This window comes from Sinohyriopsis cumingii, chromosome 1 (genome assembly GCF_028554795.1).
Source record: "Sinohyriopsis cumingii isolate HCF-2022 chromosome 1, ASM2855479v2, whole genome shotgun sequence".
Classification (NCBI taxonomy): Eukaryota; Metazoa; Mollusca; class Bivalvia; order Unionida; family Unionidae; genus Sinohyriopsis; species Sinohyriopsis cumingii.
Window position 1 is genome coordinate 169599027 of NC_142961.1, and position 24251 is coordinate 169623277.

Here is a 24251-nt window from a genome sequence, read left to right on the forward strand (position 1 = left end):
ATGGTAATTATCTCAAATAGTGGTTGTGCATTTATCACACCTTTTTATGAAGTTTTGAAATATTTTCACCATTCTATTTTAGATTTTTCATTTAATATATATTTAACTCAGAATGTGTTCACTATCCTACAAATTGGAACATGTCCTGCAGTGGATATTTGGAGGAAACCATCTGCCTTGGAACTACTGTTCATGAATTGGTTGTTGTTGTTGTATGGTGTATAGGCTATACATGGCAGCCAGTATTAATGGTGGAGGAAGAACCCAGGAAAACCCCGGAAAGAACCACTGACCCACGAGAAGCTACTGGCAAGTTTTCTCACATACCCACATTGGCCGAATCCGAGACTTAAACCCATGCAGACAGCGGTGAGATGGCAGTGATCCGTAATGGAGAGCGTTTTAGACCACTCAGCCACTCAGGGCCCCTTCATGAATTGGTAACTGTAATCCTCATTTGCAGAAACAGCAACTACAAAAAAAATGCAACAAGCTAATACAGATGTTGAAATATTCTCATGGTAAATGTGCATCAAGTTGCATTTTGTTGTTGTATTTTATTTATCATTAGTCATCATCATTATAATAATTATTATTACACTATAATCATTTTATATTTAGTTGGGAAATTTTATGACAAGAATTGCACTTACTGTCTGTATTACAGGTCAATGCTTACATTTTGTGCGGAAAGTTACGATCTGCCTATCTGATGGCCGTGAAAGGTGACAGAGTTGAGGATGTAAAGCGTATCCAAGGAGCTGCGCAGAGAATGGGACAGACAGCTGTTGTCACTATCTGTACCAAATGGCTGCAACAGAAGGAGGAGGAGAAGCCAACATAGAGGATACCTAAGATAGATCAATTGTGATCTCCTCTGTGGATTAAATTGTATGCTAGTGGCATGTAATTGTTTTTAAATGTTATGCCTTTGAGTGAAGATTTTCAGTAGGTTATCCTTGAGTATTGGAAGATGCATATTAGTAATTCATTTATTAAATCTATGAATATGATGCATTTTCTTTTTGGAGGAACGTAATTTCCAGTAGTGTCGATGATAAATAATTTGAAACTTTAACACCTTTGTGACATCACAACTTTCCAGAATGATGTGTTGCCATGGACAGTCACAATTTTGGAAATTTCTCGTAAAATATTTTCCAGAGTTTATTAATTTTGCTATATTTTTAGGCCTGCTGATATGACTGGGTGGTTACAGTGTTGTAAATTTTGCATTTTGTTACATTCAATTTTGTGTTACATATAAAAATAAATACAGCCTTTGCTCATTATGATGCTATGTGAGTCACATAGTATAATGCCTTATAGTGTAGCTGCCCCGTAAAGACACTGCCTCTTGATAATGCTATGTGAGTCCTATAGTATACCGCCTTATAGAGACACTGCCTTGTAATGGCACTGCCTCATAATTAAGTACATTATGATTTCACTATTACATAATAAAATGGGATCCATAACCAGCATATAACAGAAATGACATTATAATGAAGGGACTTGTAGTCAGGACAAACTCTAAGCAGAAGTATAACTACCAATACCTGCCAGCAGATCACAAAACACATTACAGTTAACCCATAAATATCCCATATTTTGATGCTTTGTACAAAAAGCTGAATGTAAGGGAGGCATGATTTGTCCTTACAAATTTTTTTCTCCACATTTTTAATGATTCCCATCAAAACTACACATTAGTATCCAACATATATTTCTAACATAACAAAAAATAGCTACAAAAACTAAGATCGGATGATTTTTCTAGTCTCTTTGTAAAATGATGCACATTTCCACATTTTTTTATGCCAGTTCAAATGAAAAATTTGTAACATTGTTAAAAGTGGAAACCTATCTAAGGCCAACTGCATTTTACTTTTGTCAAGCCTGGCTTGGCTGTAACTCGGTAGAGCAATCACTTTTGTGTCTGTATGCATATCAAAACTTTTGTTGATTCACACCCTCGATTAAGGTAAGTATTAACGGGGGTGGGGTTACAGTAAGCTGAATTGTTTTTTACTTTCTAGATAAATAAGAGGCAGGATTGACTAAATGAGAGTCTCTTGTTGTACCTACTGTATATACTTGCAGATAAACCCATTCACATATAAGCTGACCACCCCCCCACTGAATAGGTATAAGCACTAAAAAGTGCATGACCCGCATATAAGTCAACCCACAAGTCCGAGACGACAGTACAAGATGCATGCAGTAAATTTAAATGCATTTATTTAGGAAAACTTATATAAGCGAAAATTACACATATACCTCTCTTGTAGTTGGCATGTATGAATATTACATAAAAATGGTATCTATTTGTTTGAAAAGTCATGAAATTTATTGAATTTTCAGTTTTCTTATTGTTTCTACCCAATTCATATTTGTGTATACTTGATCGGATGATTGCAAGAATCGAGCATTTGTGGGTTGCTGTTACACTACCACTCCCTTTTGACTCAATTATTGTTTGTTTATGCATTATTGCATCAGACTTTTTATATCAGTGCACCTGTAATTACATTTTATTTTGCCTTGAAATTGTAAATACCTGATTACTTAAAATTTGATCCCAGTATGACAACAACAAACAACAGTAGGGTTTGAGTCAATGCTTGCAATTAGGCTATTGAGTGTATTTACACAATGATGCTAATGCGTGTACATTGTAGTTCTGAACACATGCTGAATGAAGTACATTCCGCTGAATGAAATACATCTCTTGGATTCGAATCATGGGCACCACTGCACTAAATGTTTAATATCTAAAAAATAAAATAATGAAGTTTTAGGAATAATGCTTCAAAAATTATGCTAATACCTTAAAAACCGAGCTGTAGTTTGCATTGTTGTAAGCAACCTTACACTCCATTTTACAAAACTACAGTAATCATGCTAATACTAGGAGTGAAAGGCAATTACATATCAAAGTACTGGTATAGTTGCTGATCAAAATAAACTCTTAACCCAACAAAGTCTCAGGATTTTAATGATTTACCAGCCTATTTTGTCATCAGTAAACAAAAGACAAATCTGCCAATTATAAACAAAGGAGAAAATCTGAAAATCTACCAATGTGATGAAAACAGTTAGTTGGTTTACTTCATACTTAGTGAGAAAACGCAACATGTTTATATAAATAATGTTCAGTCTGAACCTGGAACAATTAGATATGGAGTTCCACAAGGCTCAGTTCTAGGTCAATTACTATTTATTTTATTTATTTTAATGTACATGCGTTGGCAGTTTTATCATCTACAGATCTCTATGCAGATGACACAACATTTTCAGACATCCGAAACACAAAGCGTGAACAAACCGGACAACTGGTGCACATGCAGTGGCATGGTGGTAAATACTGCTAAAACTAAAACGTTACTTTTTTCAACACAGCAAAAAGGACAAATCTTGATAGTGATGAACTATGTCTGACATGGAAGGATACAAATTTGCAAATGGTCTGTCATGACAGACTACTTGGTGTTTTGGTAGATAATAACCATAATCATGGACTGAACATATCAGTAAAAATGTCAATTCAAGTTTATGGCTTCTCAGTAGGATAAGACATTTTCTCCCTGAAAGGCACAGAAAGCTAACAGTTATATACAACCCTATTTAGACCACTGTAATAAAGTATGGGGTAATTGAAATGATAAAAACAAACAAAGCTGGCACATCTTCAAAAAAGAGCAATTGGGCTAATATCAATCCAGAAAGAAAGCAAGGAAAATTTAGTTGGTAAGTTAAAAATATTACCTATAAAAGACAGAATCCATTTGAGAAAAGCCAAACCAATGTACAGGATATCCAATAGTAGTGCTCCTGAATGTTTACAATCACTATTCCAGTATAGGCTACCTGGCAATACTCCCCACCTATGATCCATGTCTACCAAACAGTATAAAATTCCCAAACCAAATAAGGAATTATTTTTAAAAAAGTTTCCAATACTCTGGAACTTTGCTCTGGAATAGTATTCCAGTTCAGATTAGAAATGCCCACTCTATTTCCTTCTTCCAAACCCAATATATCCAGTGGCTTCAGAGATGCAGCTAAAATAAATAGATTCCTCATATGAGCGCCTCAAGGTAGATTAGTTCTTAGCTAATTATATTACCCTCTTTAAATAGTCATTATTATTATTATTATTAGATGTTGAAACATCCAGCTTTCCATTATGTTGAAAACTGATTTTGTTCAGCCAAAATTAAATTTGCTGTTACCCAATAGATAGATGATGATCTTAGTTGATCTATATTCAGAATTTTGGCCTGTATTATTACCATTCTTTCATGATCATGTAACAGTTATGCTGGTTATGTGCCTTGCACAATTTAACATGTGTAATTTTCATAAAGACTACCTTAGTTTGTAGCATCACTTATATCATTGAAAAAGAGTAACTCGTGAGCATGTGGATCAACGTAAATGAAACAGCTATTATTGACTAGCTGAAATGTTATATGGAAGCATTTGATTTGGTTGAAACAATGAATAAAACATAATTTGCATTTAGTATGTTTGGGAAAAACAGGATTAGAGTGACACTAAACACGATTTGCACTAAGTACTGAATATTATAGTTTTTTTTCGTGACCCAAGATTTACAGCCATTATGGTAGACAACAAAAAGACCTTGGCCTGCGGATAAACTGATCCCACCCCCCATTCTTCCAGTCCTTTATTTTTTCATAAATTATTCGGTTTATATGCAAGTATATACAGTACTACAGATATATGACCTTTTCCTGTTCATTCTATACGTGTCAACATGTTGATTAGATTGTGACTCTTTCCTCCATTTGGGGGCCCCGAGTGGCCGAGTGGTCTAAAGCGCTGTCCGTTACGGATCACTGCCATCTCACCTCTGTCTGCGTGGGTTCGAGTCTCGGATTCAGCCAATGTAGGTATGTGAGAAAGCTTGCCAGTAGCTTCTCGTGGGTCAGTGGTTCTTTCCGGGGTTTTCCCGGGTTCTTCCTCCACCATTAATACTGGCCGCCATGTATAGCCATATAGTGTGTTGAAAAATGGCGTTAAACCCTACAACAACAACAACAACTTTCCTCCATTTGAAAGAATTCAGTAGCATAAGGGTACTTGATCATTCCATTGATTTATTGACAAACTAATGATTGACTTTGGGGTAACAATTTTTGTCAACTTATATAATAAACTAAAGTAGGATTCAAAATATGAACATTATGGTGAGAAAATCAAAACATCAGTGTTTAAAATGGGACTTATTGTCCTTCCTGACCTCAGAAGCCAGCTGTACACAATCCTTTTCCCGTTTTGTTTTAACCATTTTGGGTTTTCATGTGATGTATCTGACATGTCAAGCTTGTAAATTTCATTCTCTCTCCCAGTGTAGAAAGTCAATGGAATGTGTTTATTGGGATATACATTATTTGGATCCAGAAGTCTCTGTAATAGCGCCGTTATCACCGACAGCAGTAATTATTTATTTTTGTGCATACATTTTTAAAAGTGTTTATACTTGCACACAAATTCAAAAACTATTTTGGGGTTTATTTGGAAAAAATGCTAATGTATTAAGCAGACAGAAAAGGTGCTTTTATACCCAATCACAGGCTTAAAATTGATGTAATTGGATACAATTTGTATTGTGTGTAATTAAATTTGCTGTTAACGGCTATCTGCATATAATAACTGTTGTGTAATTTCCACTTCAATGGGTTGTTTATTTGTAAATCAATACAATTTCCTGTAGGTTCATAATAATAACCTTTAATTGGCACCTTGAGTGGTCAGTGCCTGGATATTACCTTTAGTTGATACCTTGAATGGTCAGTGCCTGGAGATTACTTTTAGTTGGTACCTTGAGTGGTCAGTGCCTGGAGATTACTTTTAGTTGGTACCTTGAGTGGTCAGTGCCTGGAGATTACTTTTAGTTGGTACCTTGAATGGTCAGTGCTTGGAGATTACCTTTAGTTGGTACCTTGAATAGTTAGTGCCTGGAGATTGCCTGTAGTTAGTTCCTTGAATGGTCAGTGCTTGGAGATCAGGCCTGGCCCTAAGATGTGCGGGGCCCAAGGCAGTAAGCGATGAGCACTGGGGCCTAAGCAAAAACATTGCATTGCGGAGTTGATTTCCTGAAGGTGTGGGGCCCAAGGTGGTTCGCTCATTTGCCTTGCCCTAGGGCCAGGCCTGCTGGAGATTACCTTTAGTTGGTACCTTGACTGGCAAATATCTGGAGATTCCATTGCACACAAATCCTAAATAATCAATATTTGACTTACAATACATGTATTTGTTATGATTCATAAATGTTTACTTTTAAATTCTGTTTATATATTTCATCAGAGATAATAGTGTTCTTTATATGTCTAGGAAGAAGTACTTTAAGGGTGTACACTTTACTTCATCTTCACACTGTGATAAAAATATTATTCATCAACACAGTTGATTCCTGAATTGGGACATCAACTTTTCATCAACCCTATTGATTTTCACACTGTGATATCAACCCATCATATATTTCTTATGTCTTTCATGGGTACACAAACATGCACTTTTAATATATCCTTAGACTTTAATTGCATTGTATATATTCACAGATTCTCTTAAAACATTTATTAGTCTTTAACATACAATACAGATATATATATAGGTAATGGTTTATTTTATATGTATATATTGGTAATGGTTTAGATTCATGTTTAAAGCACAGCAACAAAAAGGTTAATTGGAGTTATGTACCTTGCCCAAGGACCTGCTATTGTATCTGACCCAGACTGATCTTGTATTAGAATTTGAACCTGCACCCTGTTTTGGTTGTGAGTCTGACATACTTATCCTCTGTCCCACCACAGTTTCCCTATTTGTCAATAAATTAATAACTAGAAGTAATGTATAATGATCTTTTAAATACTTATTTAAAGAAGTGACCACACTGACAGAACAAGTACAATAAACTAAGAAATAAATATTTGTTGAAAATTATGTGAATCTTCTGACAAGTAAAAATGAATGTTGAAATTAATTCAACCTGCCATTCCTTTTTGTCTCATTTCAAGCCAGTATACACACTGATATCTACACCAATATGGATGACTGCAGTCAAGCCAAGTCAAGTGGATATGTCTGGCTTATTTTTGGAGATGAACCGTGACAAGATTTTTAAAAAATGCAAAATTTAAAATAATGTAACTGTTGACAGGTCACATGATTTGCATTAATTGTCCATCTTTCAATAATTTATGAATTTACAGCATGTTGATACATGTAGATAAATTGTATTACTGACATATTATTTATTCACATTCTTCAAATAACAAGGAAGAGATTCAGCAGTTTAAACTTACAAAAGACAGATTGACTTGAGAGAAGTAATGTTCAGGCATTAATTCACTTTTTTACCTAAACAATGTTTTTTATGTGAAAACAAAAAATTCTGTTTGCATAGTCTACCTGCTCAGGTGATGATGTAAACAATAAAACACTGTTTAATAATAAAACACCTGGCCATTAATTGCAGAAAGCAGGTAACCATTTAGAACAGTACTTTTTTATAGAGGAAATTTCATTAGGGGATGAAGAATAACTGCTGAGACCAGGTGACCTCTATGTGACCATTAGGACAGATTGGTCTCTATCTTTTATGTTGCAAAACAACAACAAAAAGAAACTTATTAATACTGGACTAAAAACAAAACTAGAATACAGTAATTGGAGTTTGGACTATTCTGTTCATTGGGGTGACCTACCTTAAAGGTATAAATACAGAATGCAGTGTCACTTTGACTATGTTGAATCATCTTTTTTAAGTTTCATTAGACAATGCTGATTTTCAATGAGAAAATTACATCTCATTATCTTGTTTACTTTCTTTATTAATATACAGTTATATAACATCATCTAATTATTGCTTTATCATATCCTATTTTGTATACATTTCCAATCATATTAGAATAGGAACTTTGATCAAGTTAAATATTTTTTAAAAAAGGTGCAATAATAAAGCTTGCAAAGTTTGGGCTTCCTCTTAACTAATATGAGACATAAATCTGGAATGTTATTTGGAGATTATTATTGTAATAAATGCATGAATGCAAAAGCAACTTGGAAAGAATCGGCACAAGTTTCTAAATTGTACACACGTATTTCCAATATCAGTGTATTTGCAACTTTTTATCTTGTAAGCTGTAATGTATTCTTGCCAGTTTATGTTTTATTCAAAGAAAATAAATGTTATTTATTCTACTCGTTGGCATTTACTTCATCTAAATACTTTGTACATAAACAGTATGTACTCACAAGTTAAGTTGACCTGCTAGCTGCATGGACCCAGACCAAAATTCACTAAATGCACTGGCAGATCTGTGTCTATGCAGCTTGTTACAATCAGTAATCAGTACAAGCAATAACAGACCCTGATCTGCTGGCACATTATGTGATGGCATTTCAGGGTCTACATTGCATGCATTGGACTCGACTTACAAGCGAGCTAATATGGTATTAGGTGATTTTGTGACTATGGCATTTTGAAAGAATATTTTCTTGACTTTTTCTCCTGATCACATCAGTATAATCTGCATATTACTGAAAATCTTAAGCAATTGTTTGACCCAGATAGCAAAAGTGAAGGTTACAAGGCAGTCAGTAGTGAGTCAAAAGATTCAAGATTTTTAATCCTTTCATTAGGTCATGCCTGCAAAGCATACAAAGAGTTGTGCAGGATGTGATGCCATATTTCAGAATACAATGGGTTATGCATGGCAGCCAATATATTTAGAGTAATAACATGGAATGAACCTGACCCATGGAAGTTACTGGCAAGCTTTCTGATATACTCAGGTTGAGCCAAGCTTGTAACTCATGCAGACAGAGGTGAGATGTGTGGGTGAGCACCCGGAGTCCCAAGTAAGGGTTTATTTTTTGTACTTTGTCAATTTTGTGACTATGGGACCATTTCTGCACTTCTTACATTAGGAAATTTTGAAATTGTACATTTTGCTTCTGAGCTAAAATTGAACCAGAATTCCACAGAATGCTGTCTTGATGCTTCACAAAAACATATTCTAAATACAGTTAAGAGAACATGGAAGTAGGTCACTATGGCCTCCTTTTGTCTGTGCTGAACAGAGCCCTCAAAGATGAATATAACCATCAAGTTTCATCACTGTATATACAACAGTGCCAGAAAAATTGCAAAAACTTAATACTGACACCAACATCTAGAAAATAATGCTGCTTATGCTTCACAGGTAAGACAAACATTTAATTTTGCAAAACAGATGGCAGTTATCTAAATTAAGAGTATGTTTGTGAGAGAAAAAAATCTTTGTAGAACTTATGTACAGTTTGAAGTGGTAAATTTAGAATTCAAGATTATGTACAGTATGGACTGGTAAATGATTTTTGTCAAGATACACTTTATGAACTGACATCCTACAGAACTATACTTTTATCAACGTATTGCATACCAAATCACTGTTACAATAATAAAGCTTGCTGCATCATGTAGTGTAAAACTGACAATGGCAAAAGATGAAAATGCACAGTTAATGATGGAGATTTTGAACCTCAGTCTTAAGTTCTATTTTGTACCATCAATAGTTGTTGCTACTAAATATAGGTCACAGCAACATAATTTTCACTTTTCATTAACCACCCTTAGTTGTTGATCCTGCCAGGAAGGAAGCTTGACATCAAAATCACTTTGGCATCCATATGTCTGTCCCTCTGCATATCTGTCGAACCCTCTAGATTAACTCCAGTGCTAATATTATATTACTAGCTAAATAAAATACATGCTTAATAAAAAACAGAGTCTCCTGTTTTAGTAGTTAGCTCAGGCTATGATGATGCTGCATGTACGGTCATCAAACTTAATAGGTGCAATCATATTCAAGGACATAATAACTTCCTTAAAAGTATGCAGCAGTTACCTACTTTTCTTGTTCAAGTGACAACTACAGGTCTTTGGATCCTATGTATAGTGTTGCCAGTGAAATATAGTCTTCCACTGAATTCTTGTCAAGGTATATGCAGAAATATTGCTAGCAGCAACTTATAGAATGGAGGGAGAAGAAAGATTCAATTATGATGCAATCAAAGTAACACTTCATCATTAAATTCATTGTTTTATTAAATTATATTGCTTAATTATTTACTTTGATGTTTACTATACTGTGTAAATGGCCATAATCCAGCTCTTTGATTCAAAAGATTCATTACAATACTAAATTACTGCATTTGTAATCCAGCTTTGTCTGCCTTCTGGCCACATATTTTGTTCCCCAAAAAGACTGTTCAAATACTTCAATTAGACATTTATACAACAGCCAAACTGATGGGGCCCATTTGTGTCTGTATTTCTCATACGGACTACCAATGACCATTATAATTAAACAAAATCATTATCAAGATAGATTTATATTACTCATAATAAAAAAAACTTAAATGTTGGCTCCTTTACGTGTAGTGTATGATATAAATAGGGATTATACTGGGTAATATTGGCTCCTTTACCTGTAGTGTATGATATAAATGGGGATTATACTGGGTAATATTGGCTCCTTTACATGTAGTGTATGATATAAATGGGGATTATACTGGGTAATATTGGCTCCTTTACATGTAGTGTATGATATAAATGGGGATTATACTGGGTAATATTGGCTCCTTTACCTGTAGTGTATGATATAAATGGGGATTATACTGGGTAATATTGGCTCCTTTACGTGTAGTGTATGATATAAATAGGGATTATACTGGGTAATATTGGCTCCTTTACATGTAGTGTATGATATAAATGGGGATTATACTGGGTAATATTGGCTCCTTTACATGTAGTGTATGATATAAATGGGGATTATACTGGGTAATATTGGCTCCTTTACATGTAGTGTATGATATAAATGGGGATTATACTGGGTAATATTGGCTCCTTTACCTGTAGTGTATGATATAAATGGGGATTATACTGGGTAATATTGAAATATATATAGAAGATATTTGCTTATATAGAGTGAATAATGGATATATTTAAAAAAGTGGGTGAAACACTTTTGAGTTTTATGTTATCTGCGACATGAAATATATCCATTCAGAACAGGCAGATTATCATTTTATTTTATGCTCAAACATATTTATTAGCAATCTGAATAACAGACTAAACTAAATGATTTGTTACAGTATACTATACAATAATGTCAACAGTTTACTGTTTATGTCCTGCTGGGTTGTTTTTCTTTGCACTGAAAATACAAGTAACAAGATAATTCTATTTCCTAATTCAATGCAATAAAACACATCAACACAATTAATTAAAAAAAATAAACACTGGGATTTTAACCTGATACATGTATTCCTGTGTGACAGGTGACAATGCTTATGTCTAGACTCTACAATTGAGCACAACTGTCACAACAGTTCTCAAAGGTTTCTGATACCTGCTCTGCACCAAGCAAGTGACATATTTCTTGGTCATATTGTTATTTATTTCTGTTGACCACGATTAACTAATATTTTTCATAACTGACTCCAGTGAATTGAGAAAGTTATTTCTGTTAGAAAATCTATAAATTCATGGGCCAGCATAAAATAAAATGCTGTATTACACGAGTTGAAATCCTGCCACAGATTTGTGAAATTAGTTACCGTGCATCAGTACTAATAAATGTATATCTGAGGTATTATAAATACTTTTGCACCCTTAAAGAGGTAAAAAAAGGGGTTTATACCATATCAAGACCCTTATAAGTCAAGCAGAACTGCAAACTATATAGATCCAGATATATCATTGCATAATGCACCAGCAGATCTAGGTCTATACAGTTTTTTAATAGTAAGTAGAACAAACAACATAGACCCTGATCTGCCAGCACATTATGGTGCATTATGTGATGGATCAGTGTCTGTTTTTTGCAGCTGGTCTCAAATGATGAGTATATAAAGTATTTAACAAAAATTCAAAGATCTTATATATAATAATTATAGCATGATGGATACTAGCCTTGTCATTATTTTAGTGTTTATCATTATCAGTTTACCATGAGCTGTAACTTGAACAGTCTGAACTTTCCAAATTATTATTAAATTTGCGCACATCATAAGAAGAGATGGAGAGAGAATAAAGCTGTCTCTAAAGGACACCATTCTAAACTATTGAAAAGTGACAACCATAAGTGTTTGATGTGTTTTCCAAATCACATTTATTAGTAGTAAAAGTTGAGGTAGTAGTAGTAGTATCAGCAGTTGTAGAGCATATTAAACTGCTACATACACTTACTACTTGTTGTTGTTGTGGGGTTTAATGCCATTTTTCAGCACATGATAGGCTATACATGGCAGCTAGTATTAACGGTGGAGGAAGAACCCGGGACAACCCCAGAAAGAACCACTGACCCACATGAAGCTACTGGCAAGCTTTCTCACATACCCACATTGGCTGAATCTGAGACTCAAACCGGTGCAGACAGAGGTGAGATGGCAGTGATCTGTAATGGAGTGTGCTTTAGACCACTTGGCCACTTGGGGCCCCCTCGCTACTTGTACCTTAAGAACAGACATTCCATCTTTTTTAAGTAGAAATATAAATTGCTACATTCAAATTATCTGCTTTAACTTTGCAAAACTTGTTATCAAATCAGCTTAAATGGAAAGAGTGTAGCATGATAATGAATATTTTGGAAAAGGTGTCTGATCGTAAAATAAAAATAAGTCTTAAATTAAGTTTTTTTGCTATATTAAGTTTTCGGTGCTAAAAATGTTAGTTTTAAGACAGTAACATTTCAGTACTCGGACAACCTTTTGATTTTAGCAAGGGTTACACTAAAACAACTAATCTGCTGATATAAGCATTTAGATGACCACTAAAATCTATGTTGACATAAACATTTGGATGACCACTAAAATCTCTGCTGACATAAGAACATGGATGACCAATAAAATCTGCTGACATATGTATTTGGATGACCACTAAAATCTATGCTGACATAAGAACATAAATGACCAATAAAATCTCTGCTGACATAAGCATTTGGATGATCACTAAAATCTCTACTGACATAAGAACATGGATGACCAATAAAATTGGCTGACATAAGCATTTGGATGACCACTAAAATCTCTGTTGACATAGGAAAATGGATGACCAATAAAATCTGCTGACATATGCATTTGGATGACCACTAAAATCTCTGCTGACATAAGCATTTGGATGACCACTAAAATCTTTGTTGACATAAGCATTTGGATGACCACTAAAATCTCTGTTGACATAAGCATTTGGATGACCACTAAAATCTCTGCTGACATAAGAACATGGATGACCAATAAAATCTGCTGACATAAGCATTTGGATGACCACTAAAATCTTTGTTGACATAAGCATTTGGATGACCACTAAAATCTCTGCTGACATAAGAACACGGATGACCAATAAAATCTGCTGACATAAGCATTTGGATGACCACTAAAATCTCTATTGACATAAGAACATGGATGACCAATAAAATCTGCTGACATAAGCATTCGGATGACCACTAAAATCTCTGCTGATATAAGAACATGGATGACCAATAAAATCTCTGTTGATATAAGCATGTGTGTGACCAATATAATCTCTGCTGATGTAAGCACTTGGATGACCAATAAAATCTCTGCTGACATAAGCACTTCGATGACCACTAAAATCTCTGTTGACAAGATGCTAAAATGCTAACCTGCAGCTAACTAATTTAAATATCTTAATTTCATCCAAATACACTTTTTTTTTAATTACAAATGTAGATTTTAGCTATCATTGCTGTTAGTCAATGTTGTATATAATTCACACAAAAACATAAATTTCAGCCCATTCATGAAAATCTTTTTGAAAACAAAAATGCTGACCTATAGCAAAATTATTGAAACCTATGAGATGGTTAGACAGCAGACTTATAATGTTGACAAAAAAATTGATATGATTGTATTTTCTGCATCCTCTTTTACATACTTTAATACTGTAAATGGAATTCTTCTCCATTATGCATAGTATGAATAAATGCATAATATATATATATATATATATATATATATATATATATATATATATATATATATATATATATATATATACTATTCTATCCAAGCAGACCATTCAAACTATGCATGATGGAAACCACAATGGACCATTATGATTGTCAAGATGGTAGCAAACCATTTTTAAAATACACTGTATGAAGCAATTTCCAACTGGCAAGTCGCTAGCAGGTCAATGACAGTACAACACAGGAACCTGTGAACGAGGTTAGATAATGTATTCTTCAGAGAATACACGTCTCTTTCGAACCTCAAAAACAAGTCAACCATGACTTCAATGCCTAACTGGCGCGACACACATTGTCATCCACAGAACAACACTAGACCTGACACTGCCATCAAATAGCTGTTCACCACAAGTACTAACTATACAGCGACAGAAAAAAGTCCACTAACCTCCAAACAATCATAAATAAGACCACCACCTTCCCATATCAATTTAGCTCTGCTTCACCCACAGCACAAACCAAACAAATATTTCTAATTTACCAAACTTTGGTTCCAAGCAGCAAATAACTTCTAAAACTGTTCTAATCCAACAATGCACACGATTAATTAAAAACAAATTATTCATAAGAACATATAAAATAGACATCTGTCATCACATAATTAATTCACTAGAATCACGCTATTTACACAGCCAATGGGCGCAGATAAATTTGATTTTAACTGCATGGCTTTTTTATCTCAATCCATCTGATGCTTTGTCTTATACCCAACCACAATAATAATCACAGGGAAACAATAATTACTCGCCCATGAAAATTTATATCGCTGCTTCTGTAAGCTAGGCAAATGTGCCTGATATCAAATTTTCATGTTTCCATATTAAACACCTTGCTCTAAATGGCATTTTTATTAAATAAGTCTCAATATATAGCAGCAAAACAGAACTTTTGTTTTTGTTTTTGTTGTTGTTGTTGTAGGGTTTAACGCCATTTTTCAGCACATGATAGGCTATACATGGTGGCTTTTGTATGTTTTTCGAATTGGACCAGTGTTTCGCTTCTTCCTAATAGTCACATACCTAAAAAATTTAGGCAATGTACCAAGAGCACATGCATTTTTGTTTTAAATGGGCACTGCCACCCAACTACAATTTTAAGGGACTGATTCTCATTGTCCATTTCAGAGAGGTTTTCTCAATGCTTCCAAGCTATACATTTTATGGCGACACGATTCGCCCTTTGCAAATAGTGGTACCAACGTACACATTACCCAGTAATGTTTCCAAGCAAGCACAAATAAATGTTGAAACCATGTTATTGTTATTGTTGTTATTATTATTGCCAAATCTGTTATAGGGTTCCGGTAAATTCAGTATTAAGTTTAACTTATCCAAATCAGGTGCAAACAGATGTAAAGGTGTTGTTGTTGTTATTATTGTTGTTATTGTTGTTCTTTTTATTCTTACTACCAAATCCATTGCAGAATTTCAATAAACTGTTTATCAATGATCACTGTTCACAAGTATGCAGACCAATGTATGAAGTTTTAAACTCGCTGAGAATGGAGAAGGTCTGTCAAAACTGAAATTATGAGATTTTAATAAAAATGAAAAATAGAGCGAGATGAATGATTATCTTGGTCAAATCTGTCTCTATATAATTATTCTATTTTAATAGAGGGAGGATGTTGTCCAATACACGTTCTTCATTAGCAGTTCTTCTACTGTTAATTAAACAATATGCGGCTAAATTCTTGAATCTGGCATGCCCAGGATTTCATGTGGCCAAGAATTCTGACATTGTTAGATCATTCCAGCTTTGTTATCTGGGGAAGAGTAAGTCATTTTGTCCAATTCGATTTTCAACGTGTTCACAATGTAACACGATGCTTCTCACTCCAACCTTTTTGCACCTGTAAGCCCTCTCATCAATTTCACTTTCTTGTCTGTATCATCGGTGTATTTTACATCCAAGATAAAATATTCAGTTTGACTGAACATAAGCACTCAAATTAAACATAACACTTGAGAGCAAATAAATATATCCACTTTCGCAGACTAAATGTCGCAAATCCAAAATGAAAATTTTAAAGGCACTCTGCTATTACTAATATTAATTTATTTATTTTAAATTTTATGGGACATGTCTTTCTTTCCAAATTGTGAATGAATAGTATGTACTAAACATAATAAAACCAAATCACTTGCAACACTATTACAGAACTATTCAAACATCCCAACTGTCTAGCCACCAGATATTTCTTGTTACAATCCAGGGGTATTTACTTGACCAAGCGGTGCGATTCTCACTAGAAGTCATAAGTTTACCCCAAATTTCCAAAGACTTCCACACAACTTCAGTTGTAAATTAGAAAGCCCGACGTGTCCGCTCTATACATACATTTTACTCTAATCAATGCAAGACCACAGCTCTCACAACCTGCCAAATATCTATCAACTGCACATCTGCATAGTTTCTTTTCATTAAGTTTCTGTATCACCAGCAGTTCTAGCCGTAGAAACTATACAACCATCCCTTAATACAGGTAATTATTTTAACTACGCCACCTTAGGCCAGTAAAACTATGGTTTCCAGGCACATTTCACCAGTACAACTGCATCACATTTGCCACCATGGTGACATAAACGGTATCTGTCGAGTCCCTTCTTATTGATTCCATTGTGTAATTTACCGGTTTCCTACCACATATACTGCCACTGCAGTCACACCACCAATGTACACCACTAGACTTTAATAGGGACTATGGTATTCCAGGGACAATTATTCAGTTTTGACCTGAATTCACTACTAGTAAACCATGGCATCATGGAAACTCACTAACACTTCATTCAGTGGCGTTTGCTTCTAGTAATGGGCTAATTATTTCAGGCTAAGGAATATTTCCATTGCATCAAATTCCAATAATCAGACAAGTAATCACAAAAATCTAAGAATTCCTTAAAATGGGGTGCTATAACCAAATGTGCATACTCCAAACATATATATATATATATATATATATATATATATATATATATATATATATATAAGAGACAGAGATTTTCCGTAAGCATCTTGACTTCTTGGCTAATGAGCTAAGGACTTAACTAGTGTATGCTAAGGTGTGGTCCCAGATGTCAAGTTACAGGAAATATCTAAAGGGGTCACAAGGTGACGTCATGAATAAATGAAAACATTAATGTCTTGAAAGAAGGGATGTGGCTATGGTACACATCACAGGTATTTGGATATGGTACACATCACAGGTATGTGGCTATGGTGCACATTACAGGTATGTGGCTATGGTACACATCACAGGTATTTGGCTATGGTACACATCACAGGTATGTGGCTATGGTACACATCACAGGTATGTGGCTATGGTACACATCACAGGTATGTGGTTATGGTACACATCACAGGTATGTGGCTATGGTACACATCACACGTATGTGGCTATGGTGCACATTACAGGTATGTGGCTATGGTACACATCACAGGTATTTGGCTATGGTACACATCACAGGTATGTGGCTATGGTACACATCACAGGTATGTGGTTATGGTACACATCACAGGTATGTGGCTATGGTACACATCACAGGTATGTGGCTATGGTACACATCACACGTATGTGGCTATGGTACACATCACACGTATGTGGCTATGGTACACATCATACTGTCCATGATATGTACTTGGGCAAAGTTTCACAAAAATCTCTATGACTGTAACAAAGCTATCTTCAAGACAACAAAATGTTACTAAAACACCTGATACAAAATGCTGTACAATAATACACGCAAGTTAGGCATATAAAAAAAGACTTAACCAATCACCATTAAAGATGTTCAATAAAAATTGCTGATTCTATGGTCATGGTAATGCAAAATTGTATAATCAGGAAAGTGTTTACAGTTCTGTTTCTAAATAATAATTGTATTTTATAAAAATACACTGTAGCATTACAAAATAGATTCAAATTTGAAATGAGTTATTATTAACAATAATTATTATTACTAATATGTTCTTGTGAAAGCTGTTTTCTCTGATTAGGTGTTAATTCATAATATGCATATCATAAAATATATGCAGTAATTTAGATCATAAAAATATGAATGAAGACAGAAAAATACAATAAAAATAATTATAGAGATGAAGCATGATTTTCTAAATTGTTTTTTTTATACCTGTCTGAAGCCTGACATGGTGTCTTTTGTTATGAATATTTAATCTGTATTGTTTGTTGGCTAAGCAAAGGGAAAAGGAAAGTAGACCTAATGCTGCTGATGCCCTGACTAAGAAAGAGGAAATAATAGTTTATATTATGTCTGTATTTTGTACATGTACTTGACCTTGTATAAAATCAAGTTCATGGTGTACCTTACCAGTAATATTTATTTTGTAAACAACATAATACACAGGTACATATTTTTCAATAATTGTGGATTAAATACTCAAATCATTATCAATGGTAAACATGTTTATAGTCTTGACTCTGACCTTAGAAACTTCAAGAATGGAAAATTTCATTAAAAGTTCACAGTCTTTCCAGAAAATGATAATTGTGACCAAGGTCAACTTAAGGGGGAATATCATCTTTTTTACTTGAAGAATTACACATTCTTGCCTTAATGTCTGAAGCAGAATCAGTCTTACTGTTGTGTTCAGTTTTTAGTTTGGGTGGATAAATGTATTCAAACTATTATTCACTGCAATTACAAAGTGCTCAATAATATTCTTAAACTGGAACATTAACTTGGAATTATACTGAATTCAGGCAAGGATATTTTGGATTATAATATTGTTAGACCTTAAAAGACTGTTAGCACATCACCACACTCCAGGCCATTAGCACATTAGCATGCTCTCTACAGGCACATCAATATATTAAATATTGGAATTTGTTTGGAATACACTGAAATTCAATTGAAACTTAATACATTTGGACTTGTGATAGAACTTTTAGGACATATTGGGATTTAATTCACAATACTGTAAATTCTTTTATAAATATTCACTTTGTATTCTAGGGAAGTAAATTATTTGTTGAATCTTACAAAACTTTTTCGCTTTTTTATGTTACTTAATTTAAGACCATAGACTCGTAACACCTTGCATTCATCTTTTATTATTTGCTAGTCCTGACCATTACACTTTGCCAAGTAGATATAACAACTAGATTGTGTTATGTACCATAACCAAGCCCATTACCTCAATCTAAAAAGGTAATGAAAAATGTAACATTGACCTCAGACCTGCAGCTAAATATACCAGCTAAATATAACCCCTATTATGAGACAGGCCAGCAGTTAAAATGACCCCTGTTATGAGACGGGCATATTATGTACTGTTGCAGTATTCTTATTTTATATTCTAACAATTCAAACTTGTATCACCTTGGGTCGAGACTGCTTCGGTGGCCTAAGTGGTTAAAGCATTCACCTCGGATGTGGGAGATCACAGGTTTGAACCATGGCTGCGTCAAACCAAAGACTTTTTAAAAAAAAGGTACTAACAGCTTCCATGATTGGCACTCAATATTAAGAGGTTAGTGTTATGACTGGTCGGCCTGGTGTCAAGATAATGTGACTGGGTGGGACATGATACCACATGTCTGCAGCATGATGCCTAAGTGCTAGATATCACTATAAACTGCCACACTGCAGACACTGAAGCAATATGACTGATTTTTTTTAAAGCTACGTTAAAAATCCGAATCACACACATCTTAGGTCAATGTTTCCACAGAATTGTTCCTGATCAAATACTTTAAGTCCCATTATAATATTAATAATTTATGAAATTTATTATTACAAACAATTATAAAATAATTAAACTCAGCACTTTTAATAAAAAGATATCTGTAGTTAGATGAAATTAACATTTATTCAAAACCATGAGTATCTTATCTTCTGATCAGCAGGTTCCAGTGGCAACCAGAGATGAAATCCTAAAATCCCAAATTTTACATGGCATTTACACTGCGTTAGACTGCCTCACTTATATGATAATAACTCTGCCTACAAATTACTTATAAAATGAATAAATGCAAGCAGTATGATAACAACTCAAGTAATGACTCAACTTCAAAGAAAACCAATACAGGGAAACACTTTTTAGAAAATTGGAGTCACTTCAAGCTTCTAATCATTGTGGATTTTGTGAACTTGTAAGAATGCTAACCAATTAATCATCTCACTCAAACAACCTAACTGATGATGGTTCAGTCTTCCATCACTTTAAATACCCTGACAGCTCTTGAACTTTAATGCTGCCATGGCTTCTTCGCATTGAAAGTACTGATAAAACTGATAAGACTTGGCATTGATCACAGAGCTTCAGACAACATACTCGCATTGAAAGTACTGATAAAACTGATAAGACTTGGCATTGATCACAGAGCTTCACACAACATACTCACATTGAAAATAATTATCAATAAACTAAAATCCACAAAAATTAAACTTTGTGCATGCTTAGTTAACTTAGTAAAGTATTTGATGATGTCTGGAGAGTTTGACTTCTATGTAAACTTCTCCATAATGACACAGATATCAAGGTTTCGTACAGAACTAATATGTGTAACAATATACTATAACCCATTACTGTGAAAACTAAACTTGGACAATCAAACAGTATTGTCTCTAATATTGGTATTAAACATGCTGTTAAACACTGTTGTGTGAGCAGTCCCACTCCATTTAACATATATTTATATTACTTATAAAACTATCCCCATAACCTACTATCTGGTTCAGAATGAAACCCCGACTTTAAATCCTGTAACTGGGAAATCTTTGGATATGTTAAGCAGAACCTAAGTACCATGTACTTTACTTATAAGACAAGTCCACATGCAAACTGCACAGACCCAGATCTGCCATTGTCTAATTCACCAGCAGATCTGGATCTGTGCAGCTTATTAGTAATCAGTAGAATAAACAACATAGACCCTGAACTGCAGGTGTATTATGCTTTGGTATATCAGGATCGATGTTGTTTGAAGTTGGACTCAACTTATAAGCAAGTATATATGGTAGTGTAGTGCCTATTGTCAACAACAACAAAAACAAGCAAACAAGTTCTAGCTTGGATTCACCTAAGCATACACTCCTATGCTAGGATCTGGCAAATGCAAAAATCAATGCACTGAAGAAAGACTATGTGCTTTTTTCCTTCATACAGTTGAGAATAAAGCCAGCTTCTTATGAACAGCTTATGTAAGAGACCTTGACTTGTTCAGGAAAATCATACGTGACATACCATCTTTTATCGTTCCGTTTCTCTAAACAACTAAAAACAGTGATACATATCCATGCAGTAGATGTAACAAACACATAGCCTGACTTTTAAACAAATGGAATATCCAGATGGTCTGTTCCCCTTGGGGTACACCTCAAATGACTATCAGTTTACATACTATAAATAAATGGTATCCTGTAAAAATAAGTTTACTATATTCAGTAAAGTGGAAATCTGTAACGTACCCAGTCAATTTCTGTGACAAATGTTTTTGGTACTCTGTCTTGTAAAAGATGTTTTGTGTGATATAGTTAAGTTTGTCTTTAGCAGACCGTCCAATCCAAAGATGTGTTACATAGTTAAGTTTGTCTTCAGCAGACAGACATAGAGCACAATTAATTTTACTATATGTTCTCTACATTTGTTTCTCAATACTGACCTTTCCACTGTGTGACAATCAATACAATTCATATGTTAATCTAAAATACGCCAATTTTAGTCAAACTTTTATATTTGCATGCCACACCTATTTCAACTTTATACATGAAGTCTTTTTGAATTTCCTTGCAAACAAAACATGTGACACCTGTCATAAAGTATGTAGTGCTGGTGTTCCACAGAGTGCAAGTTTTGGTCCAAGTGCTCTTGAGAAACCAAAACTAAATTTGCTATATCTTCCTTAATTATAGGAATTTTTCAATGCAGTAAAAACCTAATTGTAATACAAGATAACGCCTGTCTGAAAATTTGATTGAAATTTAAAAATATTGATAAATTAAATTTCAATGGCAATTTAAATAGACATTAAAATTTTAAAAACTAAGTTTTATTGAAACCTTAAATTTTCATATAAGTTTTAAAACACAGTTTGATAAATTTTAGACAGCAAAGTTGATTAATGAATGGTATTTAAAACAAATGGTAGTTTGGGTCTCTACAACTTATAACATTTTTCCCAGGGGTAGTGAAGCAACATAGCTCATAGTGATTTTGGCAGCAAACCGCAATATGCCTGTCCAGATGCATTTAGGTGTACACACTAAAGAAACAATGACAGGTGCTATGTTCCACATTTATTGTGTCAGGTACTTAGGCAGTTGTTTGCATAACTAATAGCACACTCAGATTTAAATTTCTGATGGGACCACTACATTGTTTTATAGCAAAAATGCATTCCATTTCAGTGTCGATAACTACAAAAGGTGACAATGGGATAGGAAAATAGTTTCTAGGGAGGCTCTACCTTACTGAAAAATGGTGCTATTTTCTCTCATGAAGACCTAAGCTATGTCTTTGAGATGCTATATATCAGTGTGGTGATATGAACAAATCTTGGTCACTTATGGCAGCACACTGAACATGCCCTTAAGAAACCTTGCTATCACCACCGGAATACTGTAGGGCTTCCAAGCTGATCGAACTCTAACACTTTGTTCCAGATACCAGCTAGACCTGAAAAGATACAATATGTTTCACTTAATTCTAGAAAACAGAAAGATCTAGGTAAATGAAGTTAAAATGTGTTAGATATGGTGATTTCAAAATAACATTAAGGCCGCAAGCATGGGGACAAATATTTAACTTGACAGAGAGACACTAAGAAATGTGAAGAAATGGCCATGTATTAAAGTAATAAATTCATCCTAAAAATATAAAAGGTTTCTAAAAGCATATTTATCCATTTACAGGTTAAATAACTAATCAGGTAAACTATGTATCATAAAGTTTAAAGTAATGTTGGGGTGGTGAGGTTTGATCATTGGTGCAAACATTAGTACATACCATTATACAGGAAGGTCAAGTGACAATGTACTAAATTAAAATATATTACTAAAAGCAATCTTATTCATGAGGGAAATAACAATTTTGGATATTGCAAGTGAATACAGCCAAATGTGGCCACACAGATCAACTATAGGTACCAATAAACAATAAATCCTATATCATCAACTAAATGTGAAATTCTGGTCACCAAAACTTGTAAACAAGGTTGGAAATTTGCAAATGTGGGACATATACAATATACTTGTTAAGATCAAATGTGCAAACATAATTCAAATGATCTGTTTGAACATTTGTAGTGTATTTTTAAGAGTGTTGGTTACCAAACATTAAGCTCATTGATTCAATGGAATCAGACATCAGCTGATGCTACAATACCACACTCTGTCAAAATACTAAATTGAAATATGTTACCATACATAGGCATATTCATGATGAAAATAACAATTTGGTACATTTTCAGTGCACACAGCCAGAAATGTGCCTTACAGATTCACTATAGGTACAATGTCAGCCTATATGATGTACTGAATGTGAACATTTGATCCCAAACATTTTAAAATGTATGGATATTTGTTCATGTGGGATATGTAATGATGTTAAGATCAGCTGTACAAAGTTAAATTCAAATAATCTGTTTGAATATTTCTTATGTAATCTTTAGAGTGTCAGTTAACAAATATTTTTAGTAATTAATAATGCATAAAGCAAGATGGATCATTAGAATTCCCATAACATCATATAGGCCACAATGCCGCACTACACCAATCAATATCTTAACCAAACTGAACAATCAAATGGAATGCATTTTGTGTTCAACTTACATCATTTTGCTGTTTTATTACATCTAAGGCTAAATATACCTGGTGAAAGTATATTTTATCAATTTGAGCTGTATTTCATTCTCAGACAGTTTAAAATGATTTAGTAGAGAACTTGAGTAGGTTCTAGTATAACGTTTTCATCTCTTTCCTCTCACTAAATACCTTATAACTATGTTTATAAACAATTAATGAAGGCTATACAAGCAGATATGTGTTACTCAGGAAGTGACCCCATCATAAACACATAAATTAACTGCTTGGACCCCTAATACATAGTTTGAATGACCAATACAAAATAGAATTTTGTCCTCGTGTATTTTAAATGAAGGTATCATTTTGCCTTACAAAGATATTTTCTTTGACAAAATGTGACAAATATTCAACATTGGAG

At 34.0% G+C, this 24251-nt stretch overlaps 2 protein-coding genes across 3 annotated transcripts in view; one reads left to right on the forward strand and one right to left on the reverse strand.

The window, feature by feature from the left end:
• Nucleotides 1-3228, forward strand: part of LOC149808360 (uncharacterized) — a 181087-nt gene extending 177859 nt beyond the window's left edge. Inside the window, exon 44 of the mRNA XM_089976137.1 lies at nt 668-3228. Within this exon, the coding sequence (XP_089832263.1) occupies nt 668-844 (177 nt within the window). The 3' untranslated portion in view covers nt 845-3228. The remainder of the gene's footprint in view (nt 1-667) is intronic.
• LOC149808361 (uncharacterized) overlaps nt 266-24251 on the reverse strand; it is a 32677-nt gene continuing 8691 nt past the window's right edge. Inside the window, exons 2-3 of one of the 2 annotated variants that reach the window (XR_016424835.1) lie at nt 22498-22706; nt 266-472 (exon numbers count right to left, since the gene is read on the reverse strand). Coding sequence is in view for 1 of the 2 variants with exons in the window: in XM_089976118.1 (XP_089832244.1) it covers nt 22636-22706 (71 nt within the window). In the remaining variant the exon portion in view is untranslated. Of the gene's footprint in view, nt 473-22215; nt 22707-24251 lie in introns of those variants that run through there. The other variant, XM_089976118.1, reaches the window with a different exon arrangement.